Source organism: Sardina pilchardus, chromosome 19, assembly GCF_963854185.1.
Source record: "Sardina pilchardus chromosome 19, fSarPil1.1, whole genome shotgun sequence".
Lineage (NCBI taxonomy): Eukaryota > Metazoa > Chordata > Actinopteri > Clupeiformes > Clupeidae > Sardina > Sardina pilchardus.
This window is the reverse complement of record NC_085012.1, coordinates 19,702,924-19,720,423: the sequence shown is the minus strand read 5'-3', so window position 1 is coordinate 19,720,423 and position 17,500 is coordinate 19,702,924. Positions and strand designations below refer to the sequence as shown.

Below are 17,500 nucleotides of genomic sequence, written 5' to 3'. Positions count from 1 at the left end.
TTACTGCTAACCGAGAGATGATCTCATTTGCTCATATATACATACATACATATATACTGTATATCAACATCATGCCAACATGTATTACTGCTAACTGAGAGAGTTGCTCTCATTTGCTCATATATTATATATATGAGCTAATGCATGCATTAGATTCGTTGTTTTATTTATGATGGCCATACATGTTGATTTCTCATTGTCTTTATTAGAATCTAATCAGAAGATAGAGGGAATATAAAATACAAAACAAAATGTGCATATCCTGGTTTAGGTCCTAGTCTTTTGCATCCATTGATTGGTTGTTTTAGCCGTGTTATATTGACCAATCTCGCAAGGGGGAAGCTGAAGCCGGTAGGTATTGGTACTGGTACTGGTACTGGCTGTGGCTGATTGCCATCAGAAGTGGGAAGGACATGATGGCGCTTTGACAGGCTGAAGATCTCATTGAAAAGCTACAGCTGGAAGAGTTCATTGCTCATCTAAAGTGAAAAAGCATGGGCAAAGATTTATATTCAAAGAGCTTTGATGAGGCAAGCTGACACTTTATTCCCAGACTCAGGTGGTTTCTCCACTTCGCGCCATGCCAAAATGCGCTTGACACGGCAGCGGCAGTTTTAGGGCGAGCCATGGTCAAGTCAGCAGCTGATTTCGAGGCCCCCATTGTAGCTGGATCTAGGATCAGTAGGTCCTGGCAGGCCAGACATGTCCATCAGTGGCCTGCGTGGGGAATGACAGCTCGGTCAAGAGCTTCCTCCTTGGGTGACTGGTCATTGTAACACTGCTAAACAACAAATCCAATAGCAACTTGAGACTGAAGTTGGACCGGTATTAGAACAAAAAATACATTTTATGTGTATGTAAACACTGTGTAAATATTTTCTGTGTGTTCTGGTCATATTCTAATTAAGAGTGAGAGTGAGAAATAAACAATATGGTCCTCATACTGAAGCAAAACATATAACGTGCCTAAGACTTTTGCACAGTAGGCCTACTGTGTGTATATGTATATATTGCCTACATATTCACCAAAGCTACTGTATTACTGTATATTAAATATTTAATATACAGCATAACAACATATTTGAAAATGCCATAATTGTTGCCATTCCTTTCAAAGTGGGCTTGAACGCAACCATGGAAATGAAAATGAAATCAAATAGCAGTTAAGAATCCTTGAACACCATCCTTACAAAGGATTTGCTATTTCTTTGCAATCCCACTCACCCACACAATTATAGAGAAATATTAAGGCCTTTCATACAGCCGTCTTGCACTTACACACGCGCACACACACACACACACACACACACAGACACACAGACACACACACACACACACACACACACACACACACACACACACACACACACACATAGTGGGAATGAGCCCAAGGAAGACTTTTTTTATCTCTACAAATTACAACATTATCTGCTTTCACCGTTTAATTCCATTGTTGATACGCCTAATAAGAGATTATTTTTTTTATTGTTCTCCCTCCTTCATTATGTGATATTTTAATTTAATCTTGGTGTCTGTGTGTGTATGTGTGTCTTTGTGTCTGTGTCAGAGAGAGAGAGAGAGAGAGTGTGTGAGAGAGAGAGAGAGAGAGAGAGAGAGAGAGAGCAAGAAAGAGAATGTGTATATTCTCTTCATTTCTGGTGTTATCATTTCTGCCTCTGGTAAATAGCAAACCATCTACACACACACACACACACACACACACACACACACACACACACACACACACACACACACACACGCACACACACGCGTAGTGGATATCTTCATTAATGCATTTGCCTTGCTGTCTGCAGTCTACAGCCCAAGTAATGTGCAGCTGATGTCTGATAACAGTACAAACGGTGCAGAAGGACCTGATGCCTGCAGTCTGCTACGCTACAGACCCATCATGAGCAGCATATCTACACTGAGATTGGATTCATGAGTTTACTCCTCCCTTCCTCCCTTTCTCCCCTCCTCTCTCTCTCTCTCTCTCTCTTTCTTTCTCTGTATGTGTGTGTGTGTGTGTGTGTGTGTGTGTGTGTGTGTTTAAGGGACAAACCTAGTGTTTGCTATTGACTAGATGAGAGATGCGTGAAATATGTGTCCTTATGTTTGTGTTAGTGTGTGTGTTTGGTTGGCCTGTTTGTGTGTTTAATACCCATAGCAGGCCCTGACAGGTGGATGCAGATATGATTGTTATTGGGGGGTTGCACTCAGAGGTATCACTCCCTGTGTGTGTGTGTGTGTATGTGTGTGTGTGTGTGTGTGTGTGTGTGTGAGAGACTCGTTGGCATGTTTGTGTGTTTAATACCCATAGCAGGCCCTGACAGGTGGATGCAGATATGATTGTTATTGGGGGGTTGAGCCCTCAGTGGTATCACTCCCTGTATGTGTGTGTGTGAGTGTGTGTGTGAGTGTGTGTGTGTGTGTGTGTGTGTGTGTGTGTATGGTGTCTATGCATGTCTGTGTGTGTGTGTGAGAGAGAGAGAGTGTAAGCTCCTCAGGCCTCTCTGGCACGGCTCCTGTGCTGACAGAAATGCTGTGATGAATCTATTTCCTGTTATCAGCCGTGGACCAAGCCAGCCAGCACTGGCATTCATTCTGATGACAGAGCCAGCAGCGCTGCTCTAAGTCCTGGCTCCCTGTGTGTGTGTGTGTGTGTGTGAGAGAGAGAGAGAGAGAGAGACGGAGAGAGAGAGAGAGAGAGAGAGAGAGAGAGAGAGAGAGAGAGAGAGAGAGAGAGAGAAGGTGTGTGTCGAAGTAACGTGTGTCTGTGCAAGGGAGAGGAGACACTGTGCATGGGGTAGCAGATGCAGTGGCGATCTTCGTGTGTGTGTTTGTGTGTGTGTGTGTGTGTGTGTGTGTGTGTGTGTGTGTTGTGTGTGTGCTTGTGTGTGTGTGTGTGTGTGTGTGTGTGTGTGTGCGTGCGATGATAGTCCAACACAACTTCAAAAAGCGTATCGGCATTAATGCATAAACGCTAGCTGGCCCTTTCAGCTCGATTAAGAGGCGGAATTAAACATTTATTTAACCTTAGAGGACAATGGTGTAGGGCTGTAAAAATAAGTGAGCTATGACTCCAGTTCAAGGGCTTAAATGTTTCAGGGTTCAGGTGCTTCGCTGTGACCGAGATACGACGACGCCGCCGCCTCCGCAGTCGACCGTCTCCCACTTGTCAGCGAGCGAGGCGCGGCGCGGAGGCCTCTGCCGAGGTGGTGTCGCCGCGGGCGACGGCGGAGAGGTCTGTCACTTTAAAAAAGTATCAGCGCAGCCCTGTGAAGTGTGGAGATTAAATCAGGTCTGATGGAGTCTCTTTGATGGAGCTAAAGACCGCGCCAAGGATTCGCACTGATGCAGGCTGATGTTGGGTTACCATTTGAGGAAATGGTGGGTTATATTCGTGTAGGCTATAGGACACAGTATAGTGGAAAGGATTTCAGTGTTTGAAGGCTTAAGATGTGGGAATCTACCACAATGCATGACTTTTTGACTGTATCACTACAGTAGGATTGGTCAGCCAAAACATAGTTGGTGGGAAATTAGCCAAAAAGTGAGCTGTAGAAATAAGGATATGATGTTTCTGGACGTGTTGCAGATTCCATTAGGTGTGGTCTAACCCTGGGCAACCCTTTGCTCTTCTCCGGTGGGAAAATCTATCAGATCAGGGAATTAGCGTCGATAGAGAGCCCATTGCAAGTGTGAATCCCTGTATCTCTTGTTTGATGGATTTTCGGATATGTTGCGGAAATCAATACTTCTCCTTCTTGTTTAGGTCAAGGAGTTTGAGAGACAAACTTTGAAGGAAAGCTTGAAGTAAGCTGTCCTACAAGTTCATGTTTGGCCTTGTCAATTTCCCCGTCGAAACAACAATTCCACAAATATTCCGCAGCTTCCAGCAGGTACTTAATTTATTACGAAAGTCAGGTGTGTCCCATTTATTACAATATACAACATCCTTACAGTACATATCCTCTCTCCAACAAAACACCTGTTTGCATTTCACTCCTTGCTCTGGGCTGATGTTGAGCCCAGCACTCTTAAAAAAACAAAAAAAAGAGATTGAGCGAAGCTTACTCCTGCCCTAGAATTCTCTGATTATCCAAATGAACTACAAATGACACCCAATATCTCAATGGTTCTTCTCAGTAACGTACACGTAATATGGTCAACTGATGATATTGTACAGCACTTTTGGCACCTGAAACGCCTGTATGCTTAGATACTAATTTTCCTCATTTGTCTGCAGAGTTGCCTGCCAGATGAATGCATTAATCTGTAATTTCTCATCTGGGACGTGATACGATCGTCAAACACACCAGTTTGGCAGACACCAAAAAAAAAAAAAACACTGGACTTCACCCATGCAAATGTGCTCTTTGAGAGCCCCGCCATCAACCCCCCACCCCCTCCCCCCTCGTGCCCCGTCGTTCCTAACTGCCGGAGACGCGCATGCCAAGAGAGGAGGATTACTTCGACGCCGCCTCTATATTTGGCACGGCGGCGCCTCGGGAGAGGAGCGGCACTTTCTGTTGGCTTTAATTAGTCATGTTAAGATCGTAATTAGTCATGTTCTGGCCAAGATACTGATACGACCTGTCAGAAGAGGCCCGTGGGCTCGCCCCGGCCGCACGCCACACAGTCAGGCGCTGTCAACATTCCAGTCACATTGCGTCGCGATTAATAGTACGTCTTCGCCATCCCTCGTTGGCTTCCGCTTCGTTCTCTATCAGCGTCTTGGAGACGCCTCGTGGAGGGGGGGAAATTCCAATAAAGGTACAGACTGATAGTGGTGCAGTACAAAGTGTGGCTGCCGCTTGCTGTTAATCAAGACAGAGCAGTGGGTTGTGATCATCTCTGCAGATTTGATCAAAAAAAGAGAAAGAGGCTATCTCTAGTGTAGAGGCAGACACACATACAGTATGCATGCACCTAACCCCCCCCCCCCCCACACACACACATACTGTACACACACACCTTCACACAACAAGGAGAGAGAGAGAGATATCGAAGATGAATAGATAGGCCAGTGTGATAATTTCCGGTGTGAAACTTTATTGGCCAGGGATAGGATCAGATTAAAAGCTGGTCTTCTTCACCCATGCGTAACTGTGAGTGTGCTCCATGGAAACGCTTCTCACGTGAGGGTCTCTCTTACCACAGTGTTAGTGATGGCACTCTCTTCCCTCCAACAGTACTGTACCTCTCCCTCAGCATCCTGTTTTCTCTCAGTCAGAATTAGGCCTCTCTTCCTCTTCCTCTCTCTCTCGCTATCTATCTATCTTGACTTTTTTCTGTCAGTCAGAATGAGGTCTCTCTTTCTTTTTCTCTCTCTCTCTCTTTCTCTCTCTGTTTCTCTCTCAGGACTTGTTTCCTGCTATGTTTTCTACTCTGCTTTATCTCTGGCCTTTGTTCTCCGTCTTCATGTCTGCGCCTCCACCTCGTCTTCCTGTTCATCCTCTCCTCTCCTCTCCTCTCCTCTCCTCTCCTCTTCTCTTCTCTCCTCTCCTCTCCTCTCCTCTCCTCTCCTCCCCTCCCCTCTTGTCCTTCACAGCAGATGTAGCACAGGGCTCCCAACTCTCCGTGGTCATAAAAGAACCCAAGACATCAATTGAGGGGGGGGGGGGGGGGCAGTGTTCTGACCGCTGAGGTGCATTCCCAGACAACACTACAGCTGGCGGGGCTGGGTCAAGCACAGACCTTGTAGAAAATTGTGTGTGTGTGTGTGTGTGTGGGGGGGGGGGTTATGGCTTCAATGAAAAAAGAAAACAACATTATCTGGCCAGTAAACGAGGGAACCTAGAGGGGGACCATAAACAAAACTCCCCTGGGGCCTGTGTGTGCTCAAGGCCACTGATTAATGCCCTGACTTCATTGTGCTGTTAGTGTTTGGCCAAGAGCACGACAACCTGCCGTGCACACGTAATGTCCTCCTCAGGTTTCTGTTGTCCACTAATGGACACACTTAATGGGCTGGACTCTCAGGCAGAGAGAGGAGAGAGAGCCATCACAGCTGAAATGGGAGGACATGGAGGAGTGTACCGATTCAAATCAGGTGCTGGATGGGAATGCACTGCGCAAGGCTCCTCGGAAAAATAAATAGCCCCTTGCTTGGATTTAATGTTAGGAGTTAGGTTCACCTTCCACCACTGCAAATACTTGGAAGAAATGATACAGCACAAGCAGTTAATGGAGAGGTCAGTGGTGGGGTCAGTAAGGAAGTGTCCTAGTTATTTCAGCTCTCTGACAGGGTTCCCTCTGGACGCCACAAATGATATTCTGAGGTGAATCAATGGTATTGATATCGGTGTAGGTTTAGACTATTTAGAGAATGTATGGGCGTGTGTGCAGGTCTGTGTGTGTGTGTGTGTGTGTGTGTGTGTGTGTGTGTGTGTGTGTGTGTGTGTGCTGTACTGGGTCTCTGTGCTCACTGTTAATCTCTTTTACGTCAAGTCCAAGGCCCTCGTGTTTGCTGATGTTGTGTTTATATTTATTAGGTGATGTTCTCCACAGTGTGCTGCAGTGGCATTCTGTCTGTCTGTATATCTTATGTCTGTCTCCAGCAGGACGGGCTGATTTGGTCACACTACCCTCGCTGTTAGAGCTCGCTTCTTGGGCCTCGGCTCCGAGTTCAAACTGTATCTAAAAACATGACAAGCAATGGAGCCAGCCAGCTAGCACTCACTGGACAACAAAAAAGGAAATGCCTCTAGCAGTATGGTGTCTCTTCCTTATTAAACTCATCAGATGTCTTCTCTCTCTCTCTCTTTCTCTCTCTCTCTCACCCTCTCACCCTCCGAGCTCTCGGTCAGTGTGAATTATTCACCAGGTGGCAGACAGACAGCACCTCTGCTGAAAGATTCATACAGCGAACCTTGGCCTTGCCACAGCCATGAAATATTGACACTATTTGGGCCTCATCCATACAAGCCAAACAGAATTACAGAGAGAAGCAATAAAGAAAGAAGAGAGAGAGAGAGAGAGATGAGAATCCAGGATACATTGAAACAGAGAAAGAGAGAGAATGAATATTGGTGTACTGTATGTGTGCGTGAGAGTGAGAGAATAAGAAAGAAAAAGAAGAAGAGTGGAGAAGAGAGGAGAGGAGGAGAGGAGAGAAGAGGAGGAGATAGAGGAGAGGAGAGGAGAGGAGAGGAGACAGAGGAGGCAAAGCGAATATCTTCACAAGAGGCAGAGACAGCAGAGGAGAGGGGGGGGGGGGGTAAATGGCGGCTGGACTAGACGGACAGTGAGAGATGAGTTTTGAAGATCAAAGAGAGGCTGAGGCACAAGAAAAGCAAGAGCGAAGGGACGAGATTAGCAGACAAGACCGACCCCGTGTGTGTGTGTGTGTGAGAGAGATGTGAGGAGGACACGCTAACGCTAGCTGGTTTGGGGGCTAAAAGAAGCATTTCTGCACCATCTCATTTCGCAACGCTGTCAAGCATATAATGTAAATCTCACCGAATCTGCAATTAGCCCCTCACACTTTCACGTTACCGCGCATCGCTGTCAGCAGCACAGCCACACCGGGATTGTGGACAGAGAAAATTCTAGAACATCAAGCCTTGTCTGACAGTGTAGAAGAGTGGTTGGAAAGGACATAATAGCCTTGCATTAATCCTGCACTCATGCAATCCAATTATACAATCTGAATGACAAAAAATATGTTAATGGCAAATTGTTGGCTAAAAGAATTAAACAGAATAAAGCTCTTTTTTTTTTAGCTTAGTACCCTTGCAGCAGTTGAAAGAGGATTTTTCAAAAGTCAAAAGCCGATAATGAAATGTCATTAAAAATAGGAAATGGGCTCAAGAAAACAACCAAGTACATGCATAAATGAAAAGTAACGTTAACCCCTCACATAATTAACTCAAGACCAAGATCATGAATACACAATTCACAATGTGCCACATCACATCAACAATATAGGCCTATTGGTGGTAGTACATTCATGATGCACCATAGTCCCTTTATGGGTTATAATTGATTCAGCAGATCTGAACACTAACGAGGGAGGAGTTTGTTTTCATAGAGCATTACATTAAAATATGAAACATTGTATAAATAAATTCATAACCTAATACTAACTATATTGGCTGGCTATTGCTGCAGTTAGTCGCATGTGTAGGAGGAGTTCACTGGAGCACATGTACGTTCAGATATTCTTTTTCATTAAAAAACAGAAGACACAAAAGACTGCTGTTATTCCTGCTGCTAGCTCAAGCCTGCCCGTGTTTGTGTTGATGTGGCCTTGTGTTCTCTGTGTTCTGTGTTGTGTTCTGCACCGCTGCCCCCACACAGCCTCAACCGTAACACCACTCTTGTTTCTCAGTCGGCCTCGTTTTTCATTGACGATTGATGGCAACGTCTCCTAATTTGCCAAGACGTCTCTTCCACTTTTCTGCTCATCTTTATGCTAACCCCTCTCCGTGAGCTGGCACCTCCAGTCAATGTGCTGTGAGTTTGGGTTGATCTTTTTTTTCCCATTTCACTTCTCTTTGAACTGAGCAATCCACAAAAGAGTTGTCTTTTTTCTATTTATTTGTTTATTTATTTATTTATTTATTTATCTCTCAGCATCCTTAACCTAAGATCAAGAGAAAGTGGCGCTGCAGTTCAGAGAGTGTAAGTTGATTTCACAGCAGCCGTGTGAAATATTCCAGTCTCTAAACAAATCACAGGCTTTCATCTGAGGTTCAGGGAGTTTCAGGAAAGAGAGGGAGAGAGAGAGAGAGAGAGAGAGAGAGAGAGAGAGAGAGAGAGAGAGAGAGAGAGAGAAAGAGAGTGGAACGATGTAAAGCAAAGACGGCGAAATAACAGTGCTGATAGTGAGTGAGGACACAGTGGCAGACAGGCAGTAGGTATGATGGTATGATGACATTTAGCATGCAAGGTAGGAAATCTAGTGTGCTGGGATTTAAGCAGAGCTGGAAATCTACTCTGGGCTGCTAGGACTGCTGGGATGGCTGGGATAGATGCAGGAAGACCAGGTGACATGACCTGACCAAACTGCTGTTTGATTTACTGTCACTGTTACGGCAGCAGTCACAGTGATACCATCATACAGTGATTACCGCAGTCTCTGGACTTGGACAGTCATTTCACTTAGATACAAACACAAACACACGCACGCACGCACGCACGCATGCACGCACGCACGCACGCACACACACACACACACACACACACACACACACACACACACACACACACACACACACACACACACACACACATGTACACTGGAATACACACGGTCACCTTCATGACTTCAAAAAGGATTCATTATTTTAGAACAGGGTCATATAGATGGTCTCTCGTCCCAATGAAATCTTTCTCACTCTCACATGTAAACACATACTCATACTCTCTCTCTCTCTCTCTCTCTCTCTCTCTCTCTCTCTCTCACACACACACACACACACACACACACACTCTCTCTCTTTCTCCCTCTCTCTCTCTCCTTGCCCCAGGACTGCTTTGTCTCACATTGCTCAAATGCAGAGTCAAAAGTTAGCAGCAGAGCAGCATATTTCTGTATCACTCTCTCTCACACACACACACACACACACACACACACACCTTTTTCTCTTCACACCAGGGAGGCCTCATCCACTTAAAGCAGGTAAATCACAGCTCAGGAGCCACAGTAAATGAAAGAAATCCATATTTATCTACAGTGAATCTTAAATATGCCATGGAGTCCCCGTAATTGCATTTAAATTTATGCAACACAACGTTATGAATGCGTAAAAAAGCCTTTTTTTTCTCTCGAGACTCAATAGCACGCTCGGTTTAAAAGCCTGATGGTGGGCGTGATTGCCCGTTTTATGGAAACGATATGGTCTCACTGTCTGTAAGCACACAGATTAATTTGGCAGAATTATCTTGTGAAAAGGCCCCCTACGCTGTGAGGCCTGTGGCGCATGACTCCTCCTCCAACCCACCACCAGCTGCCAGCACTGGAGAGCTCCCTCTCCTCAACGCCTCCTCTCTCCAACCCAGCACTGTACTGTAGCTCCTCCTCTCTCCAACCCAGCACTGTACTGTAGCTCCTCCTCTCTCCAACCCAGCACTGTACTGTAGCTCCTCCTCTCTCCAACCCAGCACTGTACTGTAGCTCCTCCTCTCTCCAACCCAGCACTGTACTGTAGCTCCTCCTCTCCCCAACCCAGCACAGCACTGTAGCTCCTCCTCTCTCCAACCCAGCACTGTACTGTAGCGCCTCCTCTCTCCAACCCAGCACTGTAGCGCCTCCTCTCCCCAACACAGCACTGTAGAGCCCCCTCCTATTCTGCCCCAACACTAACGCAGAGAGCTTATTCTCCCCCAACACTAACACAGAGAGTCTACAGTATTCTCCCCCAACACTAACACAAAGAGCTTATTCTCCTCCAACACTAACGCAGAGAGCCCCCTCTCCCGAACACCAGCCCTAGCACACAGTCTCCTCTCCCCAACACTAACGCAGAGAGTCTCCTCTCCCCCAACACTAATGCAGAGAGTCTCCTCTCCCCAACACTAACACAGAGAGCCTTCTCTCCCCAACACTAACACAGAGAGTCTCCTCTCCCCAACACTAACATAGAGATTCTCCTCTCCCCAACACTAACATAGAGATTCTCCTCTCCCCAACACTAACGCAGAGAGTCTCCTCTCCCCCAACACTAACGCAGAGTCTCCTCTAACACTAACGCTGAGATTCTCCTCTCCCCAACACTAACGCAGTCTCCTCTCCCCAACACTAACGCAGTCTCCTCTCCCCAACACTAACGCAGTCTCCTCTCCCCAACACTAACGCAGAGAGTCTCCTCTCCCCAACACTAACACAGAGTCTCCTCTCCCCAACACTAACACAGAGAGCCCCCTCTCCTCCAACACTAACACAGAGTCTCCTCTCCCCAACACTAACGCAGAGAGTCTCCTCTCCCCCAACACTAACGCAGTCTCCTCTCCCCAACACTAACGCAGAGTCTCCTCTCCCCCAACACGAACGCAGAGAGTCTCCTCTCCCCCAACACTAACGCAGTCTTCTCTCCCCAACACTAACACAGAGTCTCCTCTCCCCAAGACTAACGCAGAGAGTCTTCTCTCCCCCAACACTAACACAGAGAGCCTTCTCTCCCCAACACTAACACAGAGAGTCTCAGTGCCGTGCTTTGGATCAGAATAGCATACAGACACAAAAGGCGGAGAAGAGCCAGAGGCAGATAGAGCATGCAAATAGAGTTCAAAGCAGGATAAGCGGCGACACACACACACACACACACACACACACACACACATACACACACACACACACACACACACTCATAGACTTGTGCACACACACACACACACACACACACACACACACACACTTGGAGTGATTTGAAGGGAGAGACCGTTGCTTGTTGCTGATCAGCCTCCTCATTAAGCCGAGAGGGGACTGTCAGGATGTTTATCTGTTTACTGATTGATCTGTTTGTTTATTTGTTGTTGTTGTTGTTGTAGATTGATGAGGGTGAGAGGTCCTTTAGATGTTCACAACACTTGGCTTACTGTATCATAAATATGTCACATACGTCCTCTCTATCATACCTGTAATCTATACCATCATATGTTATAGATGGGTCATTCCACCTCAATTCAACGGATTTTAGAGAAAATTTCTGCTTGACCATCTCTGATTTGCTTCAAACTTTTACCATCTAAAGAGTAACCATTTAAACTAACTTAGCCAAAATATTACATCGGTATACCTAATACATCCAGAGAAAAACATTTTTGAACATGGTACCCCCCTTCTGATTTTTGGCACATTGGCGCCCTCATCTAAATATGCAGCAAAGTTCAGATGTCATTATCTCAAAAAGTGTTCAAGCTAAAGACTTCAAATTTTCTGTGAATAATGGTTGCTACCTATAGATTCCACATATTCATTCGTAAGTCGTATGTGTTGACACTGACTGTGTTTCAATCTTGTGAAATCAGAAGAAAAATTGCAGATTTCTTTCACACCCCCACATTGGGTGCCCCATTACACAATTTGTAAACAAAATGTTTGACAAATGGTTATGTCTCTCTACAGAAGTGTTTAAGCTGTCTTTGAAAAAGTAATGAATAGGTGTCTATATTGCTTTTTTGTTGGAAGTATTGTAACACAAAACTGAAAAACAATCAATTTTGATAATATTGTATCTCCCCATTACAGAGGTATGACAAGCTATACCAATGAATTGAACACATCTCCAGAAAGAATATGGAATGGGCTTTCAGACTGTGAAATTTCAAGATGGTATTATGGCTATGGTTATTGAAATGTTATTTTTGAAATATTGGTCTACTATAACAACACATTGCTGATATCCATGAACAGTGACATCTAGTGGCATTAAATAGTGACAGCAGCAATTTATTTCGGAAATACAGGAAATATTTTATTAGTTCATCACTCAGCAAGTAAATGAAAATATAGATGTTTAGCAGTATGAGACATAAACATCTGATACTTAGGAATAAGACAAGGATTATGAAATCATTAAATAATAGCACAAAAAGCAACGCTAATTGTTGTAATAGACCAATATTTAAAAAAATGTTTTTTAATAACTGCAGCCATAATACCATCTTGAAATTTCACAGTCTGAAAGCCCATTTCATACTCTTTCTGGAGATGTGTTCAATTCATTGGTATAGCGTGTCATACCTCTGTAATGGGGAGATACAATATCATCCAAATTGATTATTTTTCAGTTTTGTGTTACAATACTTCCAACAAAAAAGCAATATAGACACCTCTTAATTACTTTTTCAAAGACAGCTTAAACACTTCTGTAGAGAGACATAACCATTTGTCAAACATTTTGTTTACAAATTGTGTAATGGAGCACCCAATGTGGGGGTTGAAAAAAAATCTGCCATTTTTCTTCTGATTTCACAAGATTGAAACACAGTCAGTATCAATACATACGGCCTACGAATGAATATGTGGAATCTATAGGTAGCAATCATTATTCCCAGAAAATTTGAAGTCTTTAGCTTGAACACTTTTTGAGATAATGACATCTGAATGTTGCTGCAGATTTAGATGAGGGCGCCAATGTGCCAAAAATCAGAAGGGGGGTACCATGTTCAAAAACGTTTTTCTCTGGATGTATTAGGTATACCAATCTTATATTTTGGCTAAGTCAGTTTAAATGGTTACTCTTCAGGTGGTAAAATTTTGAAGGAAATCTGAGATGGTCAAGCAGAAGGCATTTGTTGAATTGAGGTGGAATGACCCAGATTAAATAAATTATAAATGTACCACTTTTTATTTCCCTATATTTAGTTCCCCAAACAACAAGCAACTTAACAAGCAAAACATTACTGAAAACAGATTTGTATCTCAAATCAGGAAGAACATCTTCTTTTCTGTAATTTAGTCTAATCTACAGTAGAATAACATGTCTGCTCAGCTCTGCTGGGTGGGCTGTAGGCTATGTGCTTTGATACGATCGCTACTCTGAAGATGACTTCTGCCTTTATCTCAAGCAATTTATCGCAAGTAATCAGCCACCATTGCTCTAGCTACACAGTACTTGTGTAGATTGCAGTTACTGCATAGTATAACACAGGAACACACACGCACGCACACACACATACACACACACATGCACACACACACACAAATAGACGTGCACACACACAAAAAGGCGTGTACACACAAACACACACACAGAATGCAACATCTGCAATTTCAGATAATGTCATTATTAAATTAAAATTATTTTTTCCAGCGGTGACTGGCATCACATCACATGAGTGGCATGTGTGGTTTTCTAATGGGCTTTTCTGTAATTAGGAAATGTACAGTTTGCCAAATATCCCCATGCTTGTCATTAGCAATAAGTCTTCACTTTCTCTTTCGTGTCATGACGCGCCCAGAACAAGGAATCTGTGATCTCTCCCTGAAGTTCCCTCTCTTCCCCCTCTCTCCCTCTCCTCTCTTTCTTTTCTATCCCTCTCTCATTCTGGGGAAATGAAGGTAAATAACGTGCAACTGTGTCAACGAGTCTCGCAATTAAACCTTGTCTGGTTGTGTGTATTCTTATCTTTCCTGAACAAGATTCGTGTTACAAGCAATTAAATGCTCTAACATAACAAGTGTACCACACACACACACACACACACACTGGGACAGATACCAAGATAATACACACCTGAATGCACACACATATGCATACACACATGCACACACACGCGCGCACAGACACACACACGCACACGCACACACACACACACACACACACACACACACACACACACACACACACACACACACACACACACACACACACACACACACACACACACACACACACACACAAGGTGCCCAGGTGAATGCAGTACAGATGGGATGTATCTCTGATGCCAGATGGCTAACTGGATTACAAGTGTGAGAGAGTGAGTGAGAGAGAGAGGAGATAGAGGGAGAAAGAGAGAGAGAGAAAGACGCTAAGGGCAAGAGAGTGTGAGTGCCAGGGAGAAAGAAAGAGGGACACAGAGGGGAATGATGTTCACAGAAAAAAAGAGACTACTACTTAGAGTGTGTGTGAGAGAGAGAGAGAGAGAGAGAGAGAGAGAGAGAGAGAGCGTGGGAGAAAGAAAGAGCGAGAGGGAGAGATACAGATGGCCCTCTGAACAGGGGTTACTGGCTGTGAATTTCAAAAGGCGAAAGGCGTGATTGTCTTCCAAAAGACTGTAGAGTGGCAGGAACGGCCACACAATACGCCACCCCCAAGCCACGCCACTGCACTGGGGCTGCTGCAGCGTCCTGTACTGACCAGTGTGACCATTAGCTGTCCTGTGCACAGGCGATCCTCCCAGCCTTCCCCAGTCATCTCCAGCACTGTATGCAGGTGACCACCGCCACTAACCGTGTGCGTTCAAACAAACCACAAGCAGCAATCCTGAGAGTTCGACTTTCTGATTGGTTGACGCCGAACCGTGTCTTAGCTCATTACCATAAAGTTAACTGAGGCTCAACTTTTTTTTGACGCCCGTGACGCCCATGAAGCCACGCTCATGCCCCCTGAGAATGCTTTTGACGCCAGTAACGCTGACTCTCCATAGAAAATGAATGATTTCAGGGGCTCTTGACGCTTTTGGTCTGAACGCACAGTAAGAGAGACACATTAAAGGGCCGTTCACACCAAGAATGACAACTGCCAAAAAGTATCGCTCTAGCTAATATGAATGACGACGTCCACATATAAACCATAACGACAAAGACGCTAATATCGTTACAGTTATCTTTATAGTTCTTGCTCAGGGTGTGAACGGCCTTTAACACCGACGTACAGGTCTGGTAAAAGTCTTGATGGTCCTAATCATGGTGTTCCACAGAGGCTCAATCCCATCTCCAGCGGGCCCCAGAGCTTGGGGGAGCAGAGGATGTTTTAGGCTTATGGCCGGTGATAGCGTAGTAGCTAAGGACCTGGGCTAGCATACAGTAAACTGGGCCAGGGACTAGCAGCTAAGGCTAAGGACCTGGGCTAGCATACAGTAAAGTGGGCCAGGGACTAGCAGCTAAGGCTAAGGACCTGGGCTAGCAGCCAGAAAAGTGGGTTACATTTTCAGCTTCCACCGTTGTGTCCTTGAGCAAGGCACTTAACCCCCGAATTGCTCTGAGGACAGTGGCCCTTGTAATATAACTGACATATGTAAATCGCTTCCGATAAAAGCATGCGTCAAATGAATAAATGTAAATGTATTATCAGTGATCCGAATGCTACAGTACAAAACAAAATAAATATATTTCAAAATTTGAATTGAGCAGAGATCTGAGATTTGTACTGTAGATGCTGAAGAAGCTGTGCCCAAATGTGCACGCACACACACACACACGCACGCACACACACACACACACACACACACACACACACACACACACAAAGTATAAACAGATATAAACACACACACATATGCAAATAGACATATGGACATATTTCACAAACATTCACACATTCAAACCCACACAGCGCTGACCGTTAGATTGCATCTGTTCCACAAGAGACCAAACACCTGAATAATAATGGACTCAATATGTACAGCAAAAAGCATTAGTTCTTTGGGAAAAACATGTGGGACACGAAGGCTTCTGTAAACACATACATAACTGACATGGCTCAGCCGTGGGCTTGGAATATCTCACACTCATACACACACACTCACACACACCCAAACACACTCATACACACACACTCACACAAGCACACACAGGCACACCACAACAGCGCACAGCGGTAATGACGGTATGCCAATCTGCCTCTCCCCCCTCCCGAACATAAGGTTCATCACTCCCTCTCCAGTTTCAGGAAAAGCAGACAGAACACAACAAGATGCCCTATGCTGTTTCATCACAGCCGGGCTGGACCTCCTATTGCAAAAGAAATGGGGGTTGTTTTGGTGATGGATTTGGCCGCTATTTCATGATGGCAAGTCTAGGGACTTGTTACAGCACCGGTAATGGAGGTTTAGGCTTGGGACCATTTGAACTCCGGATAAGAGCATTAATATCTCATATCTCTCACATGCGCAAACGCAGGTTTAGAATAGAGCCTCACCAGTGGCAGACAGGGGATTGTTTACATTCAAAAAAGTAATTTATAGCTGGCCAGATAAAATGAGAGAGTCCAGCTGTGCTGTGTACACTATTTAGGAATAGCTTATACAGTCAATATTCAGAGCATGTCATTTGATAAAAATCTGACTGCAATAATGAATGTGTGTGTGTGTGTGTGTGTGTGTGTGTGTGTGTGTAGCTGTGGGCAAGGACGTTGTTGTTTTCACCATCCAAGCCAGATTTCGGAGGTTCTGGCAACGGAAAACAGATTCCTTTGCATACATTTCGACAAAACAAACAAAAACGCACCCACAACAAGCACAGTCACACAGAGCACTCTATCTAGCATTACCATCTAGTTAGTGTAGGGAAAGGTAGCTGCTTAAGTGAAGCTCATTTTCCCACCATAATGCACAAATGCCTAGTTAAGCTGCAACCAAACGTCGTTTTCAATATCCCATTTGAGAGGGTTTATTCCCACAGACACTCTTCAGCCTCAGATATAAAGCAAACAGAGAAAAATCAGAGAGTGGTTGTAAAATTGTAGGCTTTGCGAAGGAAACAGCTCGACAGCTGGCCTGATGCAGTCCATTGTCAGCTGTTGCAGACAGCTTGGCCAGGGAGTGTGTGATTAGCAACCATTTCAGATACCAATGTCACTAATTTCATGCACATTTGAATTCCCTGTCAGTAAATATAACGGTTGACTGATAGTTCGCCTTCGTGTGTATGTGTGTACGTGTGTGTGTGTGTGTGTGTGTGTGTGTGCGTGCGTGCGCACATGTGTGTGTGTGTGTGTGTGCACATGTGTGTGTGTGTGTCTCCCAACAAGGAGTGCCAGCTAGAGGAGAATGACTGGCAAGAGTCAGACGAGCAACGTGACCAATAAGAACGACCCGCGCTCCATCA

General features: G+C 44.9%; 1 protein-coding gene across 1 annotated transcript in view; it reads left to right on the top strand.

Annotated features, from left to right (window-relative positions):
* The window catches only part of LOC134065958 (RNA-binding Raly-like protein), a 42,526-nt gene that overhangs the window by 11,128 nt on the left and 13,898 nt on the right, over window positions 1–17,500 (top strand). The window contains exon 2 of the mRNA XM_062521096.1: window positions 17,424–17,500. This exon is cut by the window's right edge and continues 198 nt beyond it. Coding sequence (XP_062377080.1) covers window positions 17,443–17,500 — 58 coding nt within the window. The 5' untranslated portion in view covers window positions 17,424–17,442. The remainder of the gene's footprint in view (window positions 1–17,423) is intronic.